Here is a 20,962-nt window from a genome sequence, read left to right on the forward strand (position 1 = left end):
GGCATTGGGGGAGGTAATACGAACTCTAATAAGCTCAGCAGTTCAGAGTTGAGGTGGCCAGACTCCATCCCTGATTCTCTGAAACCAGAAGATGGCATTTAAGTTCTGTCTTTTCTTTGGTATGGTACGTGCTGCCATTGCCAATTGGTAATTATTAAAGTACCAATAAATGAAAAACCAGGTAGAATATAATCATCACTATATTTCACTCTTGATTTTAACCTTTGGCCCATGATTTGTATAAATTAAACAATATATGACAAAAGAAAAAGTTAAAACTCCTGTGGTAGTTAGGAATGCTTAATCGACCAAAAACTCAATCATGAGCAAGCTTCTCTCTTATCTACTAGTTTATGCATTCAGTATATATTTTGTGAAAGTTTTTAATGCTTTAGTTTTAAAGTGGAAGAAAAGTATTTTAAATTGTTTTATTTAAAATAGAAATGGAAAGAAATATTAAAATTCCAAACCCATTTCTGCCTGGTACCAAGACTTATGCTTTATACCACTACCTTTGACTGCCTCCCTTTAAGAAGTTAAAGTAATTTTCCAACACATTAATTAAGGATGTTATTATTAAAGATATTATGCTTAAATAAATTTGAACAGAACAGACTTACGTTCCTTAGTTTAGTCTTAATAGATCAGAACCAGTATTGTTTTTCTTACACTTTAAATTATGTATTACATGGTTCATCATGTAAAAATATTTATTTAATATACCATGTCTTAAATACACTGAAAATAATTTTTCTACACTTTAAAATATTCGTTTAAATATACACAGCCAATAAAGCTCAGAAGAATATCTTCTAAACCTTTGAAAAAAATGACTTTTTCAATTATAATGAAGACTAAATTATATATTCATATTTTAACATGTTTTTGAATAATCTGTTAATTTTCATATCTAAAGGATTACTTACTAAATGTTTAGGATGTTTCCTCTACCTAAAGACACTATTATCCATCAGGTAGAATTTCCATTTCAGAGGTTTAGAATATCGTTGTGTCCCACATTTTATTCATGTCCTTTCTCTTCCCTCCTGTACAAAGTTGTTTTGAATCTTAAAACAGCTTGCTTTCCTTCATTTTCAGAGAGTGAAACTTGTCTTGGCATGGAATCAGGAAAAGAAAGCCAACATAAAAGAGAGACCTGCGAGAGCAGTCCCTGCTGTAATCAGATGGACAGGCAGGCAGATCCCCTGAGCCTTCCGGTAACTGCAGGGAAGGGCCACACGGAGGAGCCGCTCTGCAGCGCTGAAGCCACACTGGAGCTCCACGCCCTGCCCTTGGAGTCGGCAGGGAGCAGGTCTGGGCTACTCTCTTCAGGGCATGCTTGTGAGGATGACAGCCGCTTGCAGCTGACTCAGTCAGAGGCCAGCCAAGATGTGGCTGAAATAGAGGGCATTGCTAAAGACCCTAAGGTTTCCAGCGAGTCAGTGATAGAGCCATTGATTTTACCAGTCTCTGACCATATACCTCCTGCATTGATTTCTGAGGGTAAATACTCACAGACGCAAAGAAAGGAACTCCAGTTGCTACTTGAGGATGCTTCTGAGGCGTTGCCCACAGACCAACTTGAGAATAATGAATTAAATGAGCTGCAGCAACCTGATCTTACAGACAGTGATGGAAAATCACCACAGGGGCAGACTGACTCAGAGGGCTCTGAGAGTGTACTTTGTGAAAATAATCAAGTATCTGATTTAAGTACAGTGCTTCCAGAAGTGTATATGGCCCCAGAGGAACAGGGAGATAAACACGAACAAGTCAGTAAGGAAACAGAAGACTATTTGAACAGCCTTTTAGAAGAATGCTTAAAAGATACTGAAGATTCCCTTTCATATGAAGATAACCAAGAGGAAGACGCTGATCTCCTTCAAGATCTTTCTCCTGAAGAAGAATCCTATAGTCTACAGGAGAACCTGCCTTCTGATGAAAGCTGTCTTTCTCTCGATGATCTTGCAAAAAGGATAGAGATTGCAGAGGTAAATTTGAGATTTAATATAAATATGATTTAATATAAAATACGATTAAAATGATGAAATTTGAAAGCACATATATGCTAAATATTGCCTTGTTTTTGTAAATTTTCCCTGGCCTCAAACATGAGGGGGAAATTTAGTTAACATAAATTTTTAATCATTATGTATAATCATGATGTTTATACCTCAAAAATTATATCTTATGCCTCTAGTATAGTAAGCATTATGTACCTCATTTTTCATATTCTTATGATTTTTATTTGGCAGTCCTGGGAATTATTAACAAAATAAGATTAGTTACATTCTTGTAAGGAAATCTTATTTTTCTTCTCATACATCTAGAAGATAAAATATATACTCACTGTTTCTTCTTATTATTAATGTATTTTAAAATTCTTTAAAACAGTATAATAGAATGAAGGAAACATTTTAAAATACAGTAAGAGTAGGAGATACTGAATGGATTTATAAGCTCTAGGTTTGAACAAACTTAATACTTACTGCTTGACTAAGTCAAATATTACAAATAATTCAAAGTTTTAAAGTTTCTCTAAACAGTAATTAAGCTAGTCAAAATCCAAAAAAGGGGGCAGGAGAGAATATCAAGATGACCATCCTCCTTTGTTTGATAATACAATTTTTTAAAGTTCAGGGGGGAAAAATAAAGCCATACCAAAACTATAGCGCCTCAGGAAGGCAGCCTGACATAGTGGAAGGAGCAGAGTCTGGAGAGCCTTAGTTCAAATACTGACTCCACCAGTTATCAGCCTTATGGAGTTACTATCTAACTCTCTAATTCTGTTTACTTCTCTGAGAATTAGGTTGCTAATTACTTTTCTTCTTCTTCATCTTATATTTTTTTCCAAATAAGCTTTTAATTTAATTTATGTCCATTGTTTTCTAATTCTGCATTATCATTGGGAAAAAAAACCCATCAAGTAGAAAATGGAAATGTAACAAAGACAAAATAGACAACAGAATACATATGAAAATGGAACCCTGTGGAAGCTTTCTAAGATGATTACTGTTATGACTAGCTTCCTTTATTGCTATTTATAGTCAATTCTCCATCAACTATGATTTTTATTCTGAATTTTTTTCTTGACAAAATTAGATAAAATAGTCATTCTTTTGTTTATTTTAACTAGATCTTTTTATTGCCATTTATAGTCAATCCTCCATAAAGACTTTTCTTCTTAATTTTTTCTTAAAATTATTTAGTAGTGCTTAATGAGTACAGAGTTTCTGTTTGGGGTGATGAAACTTTTAGAAGTAGTTTTGGTTGTGGTTATACAACATTATGAATGTAATTAATGCCACTGAATAGTACACCTAAAAATGGTTTAAATGAGAGTTTTCTGTTTTATATATATATACATATTTTTAAACCGTAATTTTTAAGAATAGTAAAAAAAAAATTTTTTAATACAGCTAATAGTATAACACTGGACCTTCTCTTTTTTATTTTCATCAGACCTCTGGTACAGGGAATTATCAAGGCAGAAGTCACAACCATATTCAAATCTAGCTGTAATACCAAAAAGTTACCATTATCTGACTGCTTATTTTCAAGTTGAATCAAGCTGACCTTATGTATGGTCTAATTTTACTTTTTTAAGTATAAACTGTGAAGAAGAACCAGAGTGCTCCTGTTGAGTCTCCCTGCCTTAAAGGACATTTGTGGTGTAGAATTACTGTTAAATTAACATTGTACTACAACTAAATGGAATAGTCCTTCCTCAAACTCGTAATGTCGGTTTTTCCTGTAGATAACACCTAGCTAGAGGTGGAAATTATATGTATGAACATTTTAAAGTTGTCTTTCCTGTGAAGTTACTTTTTATACATGATGGTCCCCTTTCCTAAAAATCTATTGGTCTGTTAAGTTATACTGTTTTAAAAACCCCCAAAGCTACATATGACTAACAAAACTAGTTTACTTTCCTATGATAATGCTAAACAGATTGTTTCTGAATACTTCCTTCTCCGTTCTGAAAAATATACCTTTAATAGAATCTGCCTGTGTCAGGAAAAGTTTTTAAAATTTCAAAACTGGAAATCACTATGCTTACTACTTCCTTAGTACCCTAAGAATGAAGTTTTGAGCTAAGTAAAATGTCCAGGTAACAGTGGGTTTGCTTATAAGTACAAACTTCTTTTTAATCCAAACACTGTTTATTTCGTGCTTTCAATGTAATTGTATTAGGGGTATCTTCATGTGTCAGGTGCTGAGGATAAGTGAGGAGTCAGATGAAGTTCTTGGCATTTGGGGACTCTCTGCTGCCACATTTGTGCATACTTTTGTGAATATAGGATACAGAACATGATTTCTTAATAACTAAATAATGTTCACGAATAATATTTTTCCTGCCCTCAGGAACCACTGAGGCTTGTGAGCCTGCTTTTCTCCACATCACTGTGCTATCCTGTGAGTCCTTCTCTCCCAAATCTATCATTTCTTCCTGTGAGTGACTCTGCCCCTTACAGATTTCCCTACTGCTTTTCACTCTTTCTACTACTGTGTTTATGGTAGAATATAATAGTACGTTCTCTCATTGCCAGTTTTCCCCTTTTTTCTTGTATCTCTGCTTTCATTTTCTTGTCATTTCTGCATTGCTCAGCTCTGGCTTCAGTGGAACTTGGCCTTGATAACCATTACCAGCACGGTGGAAGTGTCTGTTGTGTTTTTTCTTAAACAATTAGCTTCATCACATAAAGTGAAGTTTTTGTATAAAATCTCATAGAGAACTGAAAATATGTACACTAATTTAATTCATTAATGTAGAGACATGTGGGGGATGTCCCTGGCAGTCCAGTGGTTAAAACTCTGGGCTTCCACTTCAGGGGGCACGGATTTGACCCCTAGTCGGGGAACTAAGCTCCCACATGCTGCATGGCACGGCCAAAAAAAAAAAGACGTATAAATGAAACTTTTCTAGGTTTTGGAAGCTTTTCCAAAACCAGAGTAATTTTGCTAAGTAAAACGATAGCTTAATATCTGAAGCATTGGTGTTCTTTCTTATGTAAAAAAGGTGACATACTGTCATCAAAAGTATAATCTCTACTGTTTTACAAAAGCATCAAAAACATTTATGCTCATTTCATAGATTTTTGTTTTTTTAATATTTTATTTATTTATTTGTTTATGGCTGGGTTGGGTCTTTGTTGCTGTGCACAGGCTTCTCTAGTTGCAGTGCGTGGGCTTCTCACTGCGGTGGCTTCTATTGTTGCGGAGCACGGGCTCTAGGAGCATGGGCTTCAGTAGTTGCAGCACACAGGCTCAGTAGTTGTGGCGCACGGGCTTAGTTGCTCCGCGGCATGTGGGATCTTCCCAGACCAGGGCTCGAACCCGTGTCCCCTGCATTGGCAGGCGGATTCTTAACCACTGTGCCACCAGGGAAGTCCCCATTTCATAGATTTTTTAAGAAACAAAGTTTATCACATGTAGAGTGTCAGCAAGTTAGAGAGATTCACTTATTTATCCCCTCATTAAGTAATTTTTATATGAGTAACTTCTGTGCGAGTGCCATGATATTACAGTTGCAGTGATTAAAAATTCAGAGAAGGATGCTGTATGTATGAAGCCTCAGTCTAACAGTTGTCTGGTGGCAAGTGTTACCTGTTTGCTGAATTTGAGTATCCCAGTTTTTAGAAAAAGATGAAATTTTATCCCAAAACCCATAATATACTGACATTATTTTTTTTTTAATTTTATTTTTTGCGGCACAGGGGCCTCTACTGTTGTGGCCTCTCCTGTTTTGGAGCACAGGCTCCGGACGTGCAGGCTCAGCGGCCATGGCTCATGGGCCCAGCCGCTCCACGGCACATGGGATCCTCCTGGACCGGGGCACGAACCCATGTCCCCTGCATCGGCAGGCGGACTCTCAACCAATGCGCCACCAGGGAACCCCCTGACATTATTTTAATGTCAGAATCCAAACCCCTTTGACCCAGGAACCTAGTAATGCTAATAAATCATTGACTTGCTGTGTTCTGGAACCTGGGAGGGTTACACTGTCTTCTCTTTAAACTCTTTAGCTGTTCCTAGCATCAAAACCTTAGAGAGGAAATATGTTATACAAGTTCAAGTTGGCATTAGGATCCAACCTCATATTGGTAATAAAAGTCCACTCAGCGTACAGTAGGCTGTTTGTTACATGTGTGGGGATGAAGGAGTTGTTTTGTTTTCTAAATAAGTAACAGGTCAAGTATTGGGTAAATTTTACAAAAAGTAATCTATTCACATTGAAAATAGTCATAGTATGTAATTCCGAGGTCCCTTTGTGAGCAGATTTTAGCAACATGATGTGCCATATGGAAATAAAACATTCATTTTTCTTCATTTAACATATGTGTGTGTGATCTGTTTGCAGAGATGTCATATGTTCAGAAAACTATTTTAAATGCTTCAGATTCAAGTGATTTTTGTTTTTAGAAATAATATCCTAATGTGATAGCTGGAGAAGAAGCCACTTTACCACTGCTTGGGTCTTTAAAAAACTTTCAATCTGAAAGAGGGCAAAATATGTTCCCTACCCCCTCTGTCTTTATTGGCAACATTTACTTAGATATCTTCAGGTCTACCTGTCTCACAAGAAACACAGTGGGGGAGGACATAACCTAGAACTTTCTGACGGGGAGAAAGATGAGAGCCCAAAATTGGTTTTGAGTTTGTCTTCAGAGAAGCTGTCTAATCTAAGTGACTTCTGTGCAATATTCATCTCTGTCTCCTGGCCAAGATCAGGAAATTTAAGTTACATTAAGACTAGCCACTGTGGGATTCTCTTACCAAGTTAAGATGGGAGGCTGGGACTAAGCAGTAGGATTTTATGAAATCATATAGTTAGCTGGTCTTTGGATCTTAGACAAAGGAGGGTCTTAGAAACAGCAATCATGGTGTTCTTGAATGGCTCTTTTAAGGGGAGCAGGGGAAGTCCAGCTTCCTCACAAAAGAGGAAATATAGTCTTCCAATAACATAAGAAGGTTCATGGGTTCATGGAAAATGTTTGACCCAGGACTTATGTAAGTGTCTAAATGAACCCCAAAGGATTATCCAGGGATTACCTATCTTTTCTTTGTGCCAGATGGTCTCGTCTTTGCCTTTCTTTTTCATCCTGCCCTCTAAATTTTCTAATTAATGAATGCTTCTCTTATTTGTCATGTCTCTTGCACCCAGCTCCTTTTCTTTTCCATTTAAATCATTCTTTCAATTTATATCTTTACTGCCTCTTCCTGGGCTTTTGCAATAGCTACTTAATAATTTTCCCCATTCCTCATTTTCCTCTCCAAATGGTCTTACATTAGTACTGTATAAACTTAGGGTCTCAAACTGATACCCAAAGGGGCCAGTCAGACAATAGTAGTAGTAGATGAAATGATTTAGTTGTAGGTGATAGGGAGAATAGAATGTTCCCATGCCTTGTCTAGAAGGCTGAATAGCTTTTTGAAATACTGTAGATGAAACCAAACACACCTGAGGGTCTGGGTCTAACACATAGACTGTTAATTTAAACCTCTGCTATAAAATAATTTTTGCTTGTCAGTCTCTTCCCACGACTCCATTTGGCTCCAGGATGAAGGCTGTACTAAGTGGCTTGTTATTCAGGACAGTTGGTAATCTGGCCCACTTTACCTTTCCAACACCATCTCCTGCCGTTCCTTTGTTCTTAACCTATACTGTGGTCAGCCTGGCCTCCCTGCTGCCTTCCGGATACAACTCACATATTGTCACCTCTGATCTTTACCTTCTGTCACAGGTGATGAACTCTTTTCCACATATTATTTCTTCTCAACCCTCAAGATCTAGTTCGTGACTTTTTAGCACATAGAGTGCAAGGCACAGTGCCTGCCATGGTCCGTACTCAATAAATGCTAGCTGCTGCCAGTATTTCTTGATCACTGAAGTCCATAATGGGGGGGGGGGGGCTTGAACACCATTCCTCCTAACGTCCTGTCTACCTGTAATATTCCCTTGTTATTATAGGACACACACATGCGTGGGCGCATTGCATTGGACACTAAATTGCAGACTCCTTAAGCGCAGGGATCTTGTTGAATACCTTCTTGTATTCTCTACAGAGCCAACACAGCCACCTATACACAGTAGGCTTCCTCCTCGCCTCCCCCTTTTTTCTTTTTCTTTTTTTTTTTTTTTTTTGACCTAGTTCACTTAGAAAAATAAATTACCTTTAAGGACAGATTTGATTATTTTAAGGGAAATAGCTATGTTATTCAAATAAGTATAGGCTAGGTGCTGTCTTTATATAAATTGCTCATCTATATATTCATTTGCTCTTTGGCACATTTCTTGAGCACCTACTGTATTGCAGAAACTAAGGAGGCACCCGTGAACACAGATCAAGTACCTGCTCTCGTCACACTTACTCTTCAGAGGGAGAGACACGTAATAAATGAGTTCACATAAAAACAAACAGTACAGTTTCATATATTGGTAGTGGCTCTGAAGAAATCTCAGCAGGGTGGAGGGGTGTAGAGAGACTGAAGTGGTGGGTAGGATGGAGGAACAGGCTCTATTAACCAGGGTGTAGGGGAAGGCAATGGGAGGGCCAGCAGGAGGGCCAGCACATCTGGAGTACAGTGAACAGGAGAAGGACAGTAGGAAGTCCAGGTGGAGAAGGCAAGCTGGAGCTGGTTCCTGTAGGGCCTCATAGACCAGGGTAAGGAACTGGAATTCAATTTAAATGGTGCTAGAAGTTTGAAATGGATTTTGAACAGAAGATGTGACTTGATTTGTTTCCTGCCTGCTCTATGGAGACTAGCAAACTGCAGGTAGGGGCCAAAGAAAGGCAACCAATCCAGTTACTGCAATTATTCAGATGACATATAATGAAGGACTCAGTAGTGATGGATGTGGTGAAGATATATTTTTGAAGGAAGAACTAAAAAGATTTGCTAATGAATTAGATATGAGGTAGGGTGGTAAGGAGCAGTTCTGAGAGGAAGAGAATCAGGAGTTCTGTTTTAGAATCTACCTATCTAAATGATTTACTGGGGCTTAAAAAGTGGGATGCTATCTTGATATTCTTACCATTTCTTTTCCTATTTTATACTTATTAAATTGTCCCTTTAAGCAAATAAAAGCTAGTTACAAAAACATGAGATAGTACCTAATCTAGAGACTTAGGTACATTATAAAACTCATATTTTTACTTTAAAAAACTTTTTTCCTTTTTATTTATCTTTAACACCTTTATTAGAGTATAATTGCTTTACAATGGTGTGTTAGTTTCTGCTTTATAACAAAGTGAATCAGCTATACATATACATATATCCCCATATCCCCTCCCTCCCACCTTCCCTATCCCACCCCTCTAGGTGGTCACAAAGCACCGAGCTGATCTCCCAGCAGCTATGCGGCTGCTTCCCACTAGCTATCTATTTTACGTTTGGTAGTGTATATATGTCAGTGCCACTCTCTCACTTTGTCGCAGCTTACCCTTCCCCCTCCTCATGTCCTCAAGTCCATTCTCTACGTCTGCGTCCTTATTCCTGTCCTGCCCCTAGTTTCTTCAGAACCATTTTTTTTCTTTAGATTCCATATATATGTGTTAACATACGGTATTTGTTTTTCTCTTTCTGACGTACTTCACTCTGTATGACAGTCTCTAGGTCCATCCACCTCACTACAAATAACTCAATTTCATTCCTTCTTATGGCTGAGTAATATTCCATTGTATGTATGTGCCACATCTTCTTTAGCCATTCATTTGTCAATAGACACTTAGGTTGCTTCCATGTCTTGGCTATTGTAAATAGAGCTGCAGTGAACATTGTGGTACATGACTCTTTTTCAATTATGGTTTTCTCAAGGTATATGCCCAGTAGTGGGATTGCTGGGTCATACGGTAGTTCTATTTTTAGTTTTTTAAGGAACCTCCATACTGTTCTCCACAGTGGCTGTATCAATTTACATTCCCACAAACAGTGCAAGAGGGTTCCCCTTTCTCCACACTCTCTCCAGCATTTATTGTTTGTAGATTTTTTGAAGATGGCCATTCTGACTGGTGTGAGGTGATACCTCATTGTAGTTTTGATTTGCATTTCTCTAATGATTAGTGATGTTGAGCATTCTTTCATGTGTTTGTTGGCAATCTGTATATCTTCTTTGGAGAAATGTCTGTTTAGGTCTTCTGCCCATTCTTGGATTGGGTTGGTTTTTTTTTTTTTGATATTGAGCTGAGCTGCATGAGCTGCTTGTAAATTTTGGAGATTAATCCTTTGTCCGTTGCTTCATTTGCAAATATTTTCTCCCATTCTGAGGGTTGTCTTTTCATCTTGTTTATGGTTTCCTTTGGTGTGCAAAAACTTTTAAGTTGTATTATGTCCCATTTGTTTGTTTTTGTTTTTATTTCCATTTCTCTAGGAGGTGGGTCAAAAAGGATCTTGCTGTGATTTATGTCACAGAGTGTTCTGCCTATGTTTTCCTCTAAGAGTTTTATAGTGTCTGGCCTTACATTCAGTTCTTTAATCCATTTTGAGTTTATTTTTGTGTATGATGTTAGGGAGTGCTCTAATTTCATTCTTTTCCAAGTAGCTGTCCAGTTTTCCCAGCAACACTTATTGAAGAGGCCGACTTTTCTCCATTGTATCTTCTTGCCTCCTTTATCAAAAATAAGGTGACCATATGTGCGTGGGTTTATCTCTGGGCTTCCTATCCTGTTCCATTGATCTATATTTCTGTTTTTGTGCCAGTACCATACTGTCTTGATTACTGTAGCTTTGTAGTCTGGACTGAAGTCCAGGAGCCTAATTCTTCCAGCTCCATTTTTCTTTCTCAAGATCACTTTTACTATTTGGGGTCTTTTGTGTTTCCATACAAATTGTTAATTTTTTTGTTCTAGTTCTATGAAAAATGACACTGGTAGTTTGATAGGGATTGCATTGAATCTGTGAATTGCTTTGGGTAGTATAATCATTTTCACAAGGTTGATTCTTCCAATCCAGGAACATGGTATATCTCTCCATCTTTGTATCATCTTTAATTTCTTTAATCAGTATCTTATAGTTTTCTGCATACAGGTCTTTTGTCTCTTTAGGTAGGTTTATTCCTAGGGATTTTTATCTTTTTGTAGCAATGGTAAATGGGAGTGTTTCCTTAATTTCTCTTTCAGATTTTTCATTATTAGTGTATAGAAATGCAAGAGATTTCTGTGCATTAATTTTGTATCCTGCTACTTTACTAAATTCATTGATTAGTCCTAGTAGTTTTTGGTAGCATATGTAGGACTCTCTATGTATAGTATCATGTCATCTGCAAACAGTGACAGCTTTACTTCTTTTGCAATTTGGATTCCTTTTATTTCTTTTTCTTCTCTGATCCCTGTGGTTAAAACTTTCAAAACTATGTTGAATAGTGGTGGTGAGAGTGGACAACCTTGTCTCGTTCCCGATCTTAGAGGAAATGGTTTCAGTTTTTCACCATTGAGAAAGATGTTGGCTGTGGATTTGTCATATATGGCCTTTATTATGTTGAGGTAAGTTCCCTCTATGCCTACTTTCTGGAGGGTTTTTATCATAAATGGGTGTTGAATTTTGTCAGAAGCTTTTTCTGCATCTATTGAGATGATCATATGGTTTTCCACCTTCAATTTGTTAATATGGTTTATCACATTGATTTGCATACATTGAAGAATCCTTCCATTCCTGGGATAAACACCACAGATCATGATCCCTTTTTTAATTTATTTTTTATTAATATTTTATTTTTTTATACAGCAGGTTCTTATTAGTCATCCATTTTATACACATCGGTGTATACATGTCAATCCCAATCTCCGAATTCATCACACCACCACCCCCAATCCCCTGGCGCCTTCCCACCTTGGTGTCCATACATTTCTCCCCTACATCTGTGTCTCAATTTCTGCCCTGCAAACTGGTTCATCTCTATCATTTTTCTAGGTTCCACATACTTGCGTTAATATACGATATTTGTCTTTCCCTTTCTGACTTACCTCACTCTGTATGACAGTCTCTAGATCCATCCACATCTCTACAAACGACCCAATTTCGTTCCTTTTCATGGCCGAGTAATATTCCATTGTATATATTTACCAAATCTTCCCTATCCATTTGTCTATCGAGGGGCATTTAGGTTGCTTCCATGACCTGTCTATTTGTAAACAGTGCTTCAATGAACATTGGAGTGCATGTGTCTTTTTGAATTATGGTTTCCTCTGGGTATATGCCCAGTAGTGGGATTGCTGGGTCATATGGTAGTTCTATTTTTAGTTTTTTAAGGAACCTCCATTCTGTTCTCCATAGTGGCTGTATCAGTTTACTTCCCACCAACAATGCATAAGGGTTCCCTTTTCTCCACACCCTCTCCAGCATTTATTGTTTGTAGATTTTTTGATGATGGCCATTCTGACCGGTGTGAGGTGATACCTCATTATAGTTCTGATTTGCATTTCCCTAATAATTAGTGATGTTGAGCAGCATTTCATGTGCTCCTTGGCCATCTGTATGTCTTCTTTGGAGAAATGTCTATTTAGGTCTTCTGCCCATTTTTGGATTGGGTTATTTGTTTTTTTAATATTGAGCTGCATGAGCTGTTTATATATTTTGGAGATTAATCCTTTGTCCATTGATTCGTTTGCAAATATTTTCTCCCATTCTGAGGGTTGCCTTTTTGTCTTGTTTATGGTTTTCTTTGCTGTGCAAAAGCTTTTAAGTTTCATTAGGTCCCATTTGGACCACCAGTGGTCAATCAAAAAAAAACTTGCTGTGATTTATGTCAAAGAGTGTTCTTCCTATGTTTTCCTCTAAGAGTTTTACAGTGTCCGGTCTTACATTTAGGTCTCTAATCCATTTTGAGTTTATTTTTGTGTATGGTGTTAGGGAGTGTTCTAATTTTATTCTTTTACATGTAGCTGTCCAGTTTTCCCAGCACCACTTATTGAAGAAGCAGTCTTTTCCCCATTGTATTTCCTTGCCTCCTTTGTCATAGATTAGTTGACCGTAGGTGCGTGGGTTTATCTCTGTGCTTTCTATCTTGTTCCATTGATCTATATTTCTGTTTTTGTGCCAGTACCATATTGTCTTGATTACTGTAGCCTTGTAGTATAGTCTGAAGTCAGGGAGTCTGATTCCTCCAGCTCCGTTTTTTTCCCTCAAAACTGCTTTGGCTATTCGGGGTCTTTTGTGTCTCCATACAAATTTTCAGATTGTTTGTTATAATTCTGTAAAAAATGCCATTGATAATTTGATAGGGATTGCACTGAATCTGTAGATTGCTATGGGTAGTATACTTATTTTCACAATGTTGATTCTTCCAATCCAAGAGCATGGTATATCTCTCCATCTGTTGGTATCATCTTTAATTTCTTTCATCAGTGTCATATAGTTTTCTGCATACAGGTCTTTTGTCTCCCTAAGTAGGTTTATTCCTAGGTATTTTATTCTTTTTGTTGTTATTAATTTCTTAATTAATAATTTCTTAATTGTTATTAATTTCTCTTTCAGATTTCTCATCATTAGTGTATAGGAATGCAAGAGATTTCTGTACATTGATTTTGTATCCTGAAACTTTACCAAATTCATTGATTAGCTCTAATAGTTTTCTGCTGGCATCTTTAGGATTCTCTATGTACAGTGTCATGTCATCTGCAAACAGTGACAGTTTTACTTCTTCTTTTCCAATTTGTATTCCTTTTATTTCTTTTTCTTCTCTGATTGCCGTGGCTAGGACTTCCAAAACTATGTTGAATAATAGTGGTGAGAGTGGACATCCTTGTCTTATTCCTGATCTTAGAGGAAATGCTTTCAGTTTTTCACCATTGAGAATGATGTTGGCTGTGGGGTTGTCGTATATAGCCTTTATTACGTTGAGATAGGTTCCCTCTATGCCCACTTTCTGGAGAGTTTTTATCATAAGTAGGTGTTGAATTTTGTCAAAAGCTTTTTCTGCATCTGTTGAGATGATCATATGGCTTTTATTCTTCAGTTTGTTAATATGGTGTATCACATTGATTGATTTGCTTATATTGAGGAATCTTGCATCCCTGGATAAATCCCACTTGATCATGGTGTATGATCCTTTTTAATGCATTGTTGAATTGTGTTTCCTAGTATTTGGTTGAGGATTTTTGCATCTATATTCATCAGTGATATTGGTCTGTAGTTTTCTTTTTCCATAATATCTCTGTCTGGTTTTGCTATCAGGGTGATGGTGGCCTCATAGAATGAGTTTGGGAGTGTTCCTTCCTTTGCAATTTTTTGGAACAGTTTGAGAAGTTTGGGTGTTAGCTCTTCTCTAAATGTTTGATAGAATTCACTTGTGAAGCCATCTGCTCCTGGAGTTTTGTTTGTTTGTAGATTTTTAATCACAGTTTTAATTTTATTACTTGTGATTGGTCTGTTCATATTTTCTATTTCCTCCTGGTTCAGTCTTGGAAGGTTATACCTTTCTAAGAATTTGTCCATTTCTTCCAGGTTGTCGATTTATTGGCATAGAGTTGCTTGTAGTGCTCTCTTAGGATGCTTTGTATTCCTGTGGGGTCTGTTGTAACTTCTTTTTCATTTCTAATTTTATTGATTTGAGTCTTCTTCCTGTTTATCTTGATGAGTCTGGCTAATGGGTTATCAATTTTGTTTATCTTCTCAAAGAACCAGCTTTTAGTTTTATTGATTTCTGCTATTGTTTTCTTTGTTTCTATTTCATTTATTTCTGCTCTGATCTTTATGATTTCTTTCCTTCTGCTGACTTTGGGTTTTGTTTCTTCTTCTTTCTCTATTTCCTTTAGGTGTAAGGTTAGATTGTTTATTTGAGATGTTTCTTGTTTCTTGAGGTAGGCTTGTGTACCTATAAACTTCCCTCTTAGAACTGCTTTTGCTGCATCCCATAGGTTCTGGATTGTCGTGTTGCATTGTCCTTTGTCTCTAGGCATTTTTTGATTTCCTCTTTGATTTCTTCAGTGATCTCTTGGTTATTTAGTAACGTATTGCTTAGCCTCCATGTTTTTCTGTGTTTTACGTTTTTTTCCCCGTAATTGGTTTCTAATCTCATAGCGTTGTGGTCAGAAAATACGCTTGATATGATTTCTTGAGAAGAAAGTGTAATCTGCTGTTTTTGGATGGAATGTCCTATAAATATCAATTAAATCTATCTGGTCTATTGTGTCATTTAAAGCTTGTGTTTCCTTGTTAATTTTCTGTTTGGATGGTTTGTCCATTGGTGTAAGTGAGGTGTCAAAGTCCCCCACTATTATTGTGTTACTGTTGATTTCCTCTTTTATAGCTGTTAGCAGTTGCTTTATGTATTGAGGTGCTCCTATTTTGGGTGCATATATATTTATAATTGTTGTATCGTCTTCTTGGATTGATCCCTTGATCATTATGTAGTGTCCTTCCTTGTCTCTTGTAACATTCTTTATTTTAATGTCTATTTTATCTGATATGAATATTGCTACTCGAGCTTTCTTTTGATTTCCATTTGCATGGAATATCTTTTTCCATCCCCTCACTTTCAGTCTGTATGTGTCCCTAGGTCTGAAGTGGGTCTCTTGTAGACAGCATATATATGGGTCTTGTTTTTGTATCCATTCAGCCAGTCTGTGTCTTTTGGTGGGAGCATTCAGTCCATTTACATTTAAGGTAATTATCGATATGTATGTTCCTATTCCCATTTTCTTAATTGTTTTGGGTTTGTTATTGTAGGTCTTTTCCTTCTCTTGTGTTTCTTGCCTAGAGAAGTTCCTTTAGCATTTGTTGTAAAACTGGTTTGGTGGTGCTGAACTCTCTCAGCTTTTGCTTGTCTGTAAAGGTTTTAATTTCTCCAACAAATCTGAATGAGATCGTTGCTGGGTAGAGTAATCTTGGTTGTAGGTTTTACCCCTTCATCACTTTAAATATGTCCTGCCACTCCCTTCTGGCTTGCAGAGTTTCTGCTGAAAGATCAGCTGTTAACCTTATGGGGATTCCCTTGTGTGTTATTTGTTGTTTTTCCCTTGCTTCTTTTAATATTTTTTTCTTTGTATTTATTTTTTGATAGTGTGATTAATATGTGTCTTGGAGTGTTTCTCCTTGTATTTATCCTTTATGGGACTCTCTGCACTTCCTGGACTTGACTATTTCCTTTCCCATATTAGGGAAGTTTTCAACTATTATCTCTTCAAATATTTTCTCAGTCCCTCTCTTTCCCTCTTTTTCTGGGACCCCTATAATTCAAATATTGGTGCGTTTAATGTTGTCCCAGGGGTCTCTAAGACTGTCCTCAGTTCTTTTCATTCTTTTTTCTTTATTCTGCTCTGCAGTAGTTCTTTCCACTGTTTTATCTTCCAGGTCACTTTATCCGTTCTTCTGCCTCAGTTTTTCTACTATTGTGTCCTTCTAGAGAATTTTTAATTTTAGTTATTGTGTTGTTCATCATTGTTTGTTTGCTCTTTACTTCTTTTAGGTCCTTGTTAAACGTTTCTTGTATTTTCTCCATTCTATTAACGAGATATTGGATCATCTTTACTATCATTACTCTGAATTCTCTTTCAGGTAGACTGCCTATTTCCTCTTCATTTATTTGGTCTGGTGGGTTTTTACCTTGCTCCTTCATCTGCTGTGTTTCTCTGTCTTCTCATTTTGCTTAACTTACTGTGTTTGGGGTCTCCTTTTTGCAGGCTGCAGGTTTCGTAGTTCCCATTGTTTTTAGTGTCTGCCCCAGTGGCTAAGGTTGGTTCAGTGGGTTGTGTAGGCTACCTGGTGGAGGGGACTGGTGCCTGTGTTCTGTTGGATGAGGCTGAATCTTGTCTTTCTGGTGGGCAGGACCGCATCCAGTGATGTGTTTTGGGGTGCCTCTGACCTTATTATGATTTTAGGTAACCTCTCTGCTAATGGGTGGGGTTGTGTTCCTGTATTGCTAGTTTTTTGGCATAGGGTGTCCAGCACTGTAGCTTGCTGTCGTTGAGTGCATCTGGGTCTTAGCGTTGAGGTGGAGATCTCCGGGAGAGCTTTTGCTGTTTTATATTACATGGAGCCAGGAGGTCTCTGGTGGACGAATATCCTGAACTCGGCTCTCCCACCTCAGAGGGTCAGGCCTGACACCGGACTGGAGCACCAAGACCCTGTCAGCCACACGGTATCTATAAAATGTCTGGGAGAAACCGCAGCAAGGCCGGCTTCTTAGCAGTTGCAGCCGTAACAGGAAGCTTATTCCTCCCTATGGGTGGGGCAACAAGTCTTCCTGCAGGTGCAAGTTTGCCTCCTTGGTCCTAAGAAAACTAACTTCTTGTCACCCTCACTATGGACTAGGCGCCGACATTGTGGTAGGACCACGCATGCGCCCTTTTTTCCTTTTTAAATTAATCTTTGAAAAATTCAGTATCAATGTACTTCATCATCATTTGTTTTTTACTCTCCATGTTGTCTTGTTCTAAGGTGCAGCATTGTAGTGCCAGAGAGCACCTTCGTGTTACTTCTAGAAGACGGATTTCCTCCATTTAGCTGCCTCCTCTTGCTCCTGCTGTGACTTGTTATATTAATTTGCTGTAGTAGTAGCCATGACATTAATGTACTTTCGGATTATTGAATGACACAAAGGATTTTTCATCTAACCTTCTCCTCCGCAGTGTCTCTAGACTGACAGTTTTAGCCATTAGTTTAAGTATCTCTTAATTCAGGTGATGTATAAGATAAGGATTTATTGCTATAAAGTGTTTTGGAAAGACAAAAGAAACTTATTAGGTTTATTTGAAAGTTCTGTTCATCTAATTTGAATTGTAATATGTATTATAACAAATGACACTAAGCAAAATTTTAATACTCATAGAAAATAAGATCTTTTCGCATTAGGGAAATGGCAAGAGGTTTAATCTTGAGTTAGTATTCAACTCTGCCCATAACTGGTGCTACAAATGTAAGCAAGTTATTTAAGCTTTCTCAGCTTGGCCTCTTCATCTGTAAAATAGGACTGGTAATGCCTGTATAATAGAGTTGTAAAGATTAAGTATGAAATATTATGTAAAGGTCTTTACATAAAGTGCAGGTTCACTAAATCATAGTTCTTATTATGGAGACCAAATCTAAAGGACCAGGCGGAGAACCATGACTTGTTCCTTCAGTGAAGAATAGTACTGGAAAATTTGACACTGAATGACCGGAATTTCATTCTCTACAGTGAAATTGCTGGCATTTAAGCTGTTTATAATATACTAATATGATTTATGAATGTTATTTCTCAAGTTATCTAGAAACCAAGCAAAATTTACCAACCTTGAGTTTCTGGGTTGAGTAAAGCCTTGATCAGTAAAAGAATATTATTTGGTATCTATTTTCTCCTTTAATTTGAGGAGGCAGATCTAACAGCAAGGCCTCTCTGAATGTGCCAGCAGAGTTGCAGAATAATTTTGTTTTTTACAAACAATTCATTATTAAAATGCTATTTAAGATGATCATTGCTGTTTGAGGGGGAAGTGCAGAAGAGCTATTTATTTATAAATATACAGGGCTAGGTCGGATGGATGTTTCGTTATTTGTTTTAATTCTGCACTTATTCATAGAGTACCACCAGTAACAATTACACTAATTACAGCTTAGACAATCTTTTTGTTCTCAGTGTAAAGGCTTGGTATACTTTGTTTTGGTAGGAAAGGAATTTGGTAATTGAAGCGGGAAACTAAATTTAGTCTGGTTTTTTTTTAACGTTTTTTTTGGCCGCACCACGTGGCTTGTGGGATCTTAGTTCCCTGAACAGGAATTGAACCCAGACCCATAGCAGTGAGAGCGTGGAGTCCTAATCACTAGACTGCTGGGGAATTCCCTAAATTTAGTTTTTAAAGCTTTATTTTTTGAGGTTTAAAGTTTCTTAACCTTTTAATATTGACATTATGTTAAAAAATTAAAAGGCATAGAAATGTTTTTTAAGAGTAGTTTGGAGAAGACACATTTCTATGTGCCCTAACTCAACTTCCCAACCTACTTAGAAACACTTGGCAGTCTTTTGAATGAAACGGTAGACTAAGACCATGACTTTGTTTTAACTTATTTGCCTTCTACCATAAAATTAAGGTAAACTCTACCAAAGTCATTTCTTTTTGTTTGACTGTCTTGGTATGATAAGTAGGAATTTCTGTACTAGGGATAGGTTCTAAGACGCTTGCCCCAAACGCTTGTCAGAACAGAAAGGACCGCACCCACCTGTCTTCTAAGAGTTTCCCCCTTGGCTTGCATCTCCTATGCCTAAACTTGGTCCCACCATCCCTATAAACTATAGGACAAGAGGGCAGTTAAAAAAAGAAAGATCCCTGGAGAAGATCCCTGAATAAGACTGAAAAGAAATAATGGAAAAGAACACATTCCTTCACTTCAGACACTGGAGCAGGCCTGCTGAAACAAAAGATTCTTGGTGGGAGAGAAAAAGGAAAAGCATGTAAAGGCTGTGGATAGATTTTTTGCCAGGAATTAAGGGTTGAGTGGGGAGGGTGTCAAGATAAAATGTTGGCTCATCCCACACAACTGTAATGTCTCATACTCTTACTTCTTCCCTTTTTCAAAAATTTGCCAAAGTTCATTGCCATCCATAGTAAATAAGATGGGGCCACTTGGGAAGTCTTGTATCCCTTAACTATATGACTTCTGGAGCCCAACACACCAGATTAGGGCAAGCAGGAGGTAAGGTAGGGGCCTAACAGCTGCTGCACTAGGACTAGCTTCTAGGTCTTGGAAGCACATTCTGTGTCTTTCCAGATGATTTTGGGAGTTTCTCTTGGTCTTTCAACATCCATTTATTCATATTTGTAGTGTCTTTTGATTTATTATTGGGTCTGTGTCTTGAATTTACAGATTCAAAACTCAGATCATAAAGACATACAGTTAACAGTAATGCAACTCTGGAGCTTGTCTTTGTAACTATTCTTAATAGGATTGTTTTTTCTAAGTAGTTAAAGCAACTTCAAAACACCTATGGTAGGTGAGTTCACTCTTGGTAAATGTACTATTTTATGGAATGAAATAGATAGTGAATGAATCTATGAAAAGTTCCTATTTTTTTTTACATTTACTAAAAATTTAAAAAGTAAATGATATATCTTTAGTAGTAATATACTCATTAAAATTAATTTCCATTTTCCATGTCTTGCTCTTTAGAAACTTATTAGGATTTCTTTCCCTTCCTCAAGTACCCAGTTTCAGCAAGGTACTTGTAAAATCATTTTTCTTTGCTGTATGAAGATGGTCTTTAATATTGTTGCTTTCTAATGAAAGATTTGAAAAACTATTCCTTTGCATAATTTGTACTTATCATTTTAATGTCACTAAAGTATTTTAGCTTTCTCAGAAGAACTACATCATCTGAAATACATATTTTCTATAAAAAGAATAAATTGCTAACTTATTTTTTTTTTTGAGATAATGGTTTCTATAGACCCATGTTCAGGGAAGCCCAGTAGAAGACTATATTGAGTTATTTGGCCCTAAAAGCATTGAGTTATAAAAAGAACTAATAGACTCTGTAATGTTTATGTATAGCTCATTATCAGAGGTGGCTGGCTGGAACTGGAAGTCGTATTAAATATTTTATACCATTGATCCGATAAATGACATTACAGGAAGTCCTCAGCTTACAGTGATCGGATACCAGCAAGTCACTGACATCAGCAGTGTTAGGGCCACAATGCCCACCTATGTCATCACCTACAGCTTGTTCAAGCAGGCAACTCACAAGTCAACTTCTGTGAATCAACCTACTGCCTAGGGGGGCCTATGGTAAGGCCTCCAGCTTCCCAGTTGGCTCTACCAACTGATTCTGTTCTCTTTCTCCCTGTGCCTCAGAGTCTTCTAACTCCTAAATGGCAAGGGTTTCTGTTTTGTCTTTGTTCCTAAATAAAGGGTGGGGTGGAGGCAGAAGAGAGGTGTCCCAAGTGAAAACTGGAAAGACAGCATAGAAGGGGGTAGCAGGGGGACTAAAGAAATAATAGAAGTCTTTTTCTATTTCTTTTCTTTTTCTAAGGGCCAAATACTGAATAGT

The 20,962-nt window shown here is 37.2% G+C and overlaps 1 protein-coding gene across 2 annotated transcripts in view; it reads left to right on the forward strand.

The window, feature by feature from the left end:
• The window catches only part of CNST (consortin, connexin sorting protein), a 115,038-nt gene that overhangs the window by 86,757 nt on the left and 7,319 nt on the right, over window positions 1–20,962 (forward strand). For both annotated transcript variants that reach the window (XM_059997107.2, XM_059997098.2), the window contains exon 9: window positions 1,099–1,991. In XM_059997107.2, the coding sequence (XP_059853090.1) occupies window positions 1,099–1,991 (893 nt within the window). The remainder of the gene's footprint in view (window positions 1–1,098; window positions 1,992–20,962) is intronic.

This window comes from Delphinus delphis, chromosome 1, assembly GCF_949987515.2.
Source record: "Delphinus delphis chromosome 1, mDelDel1.2, whole genome shotgun sequence".
In the NCBI taxonomy this organism is placed as follows: Eukaryota; Metazoa; Chordata; class Mammalia; order Artiodactyla; family Delphinidae; genus Delphinus; species Delphinus delphis.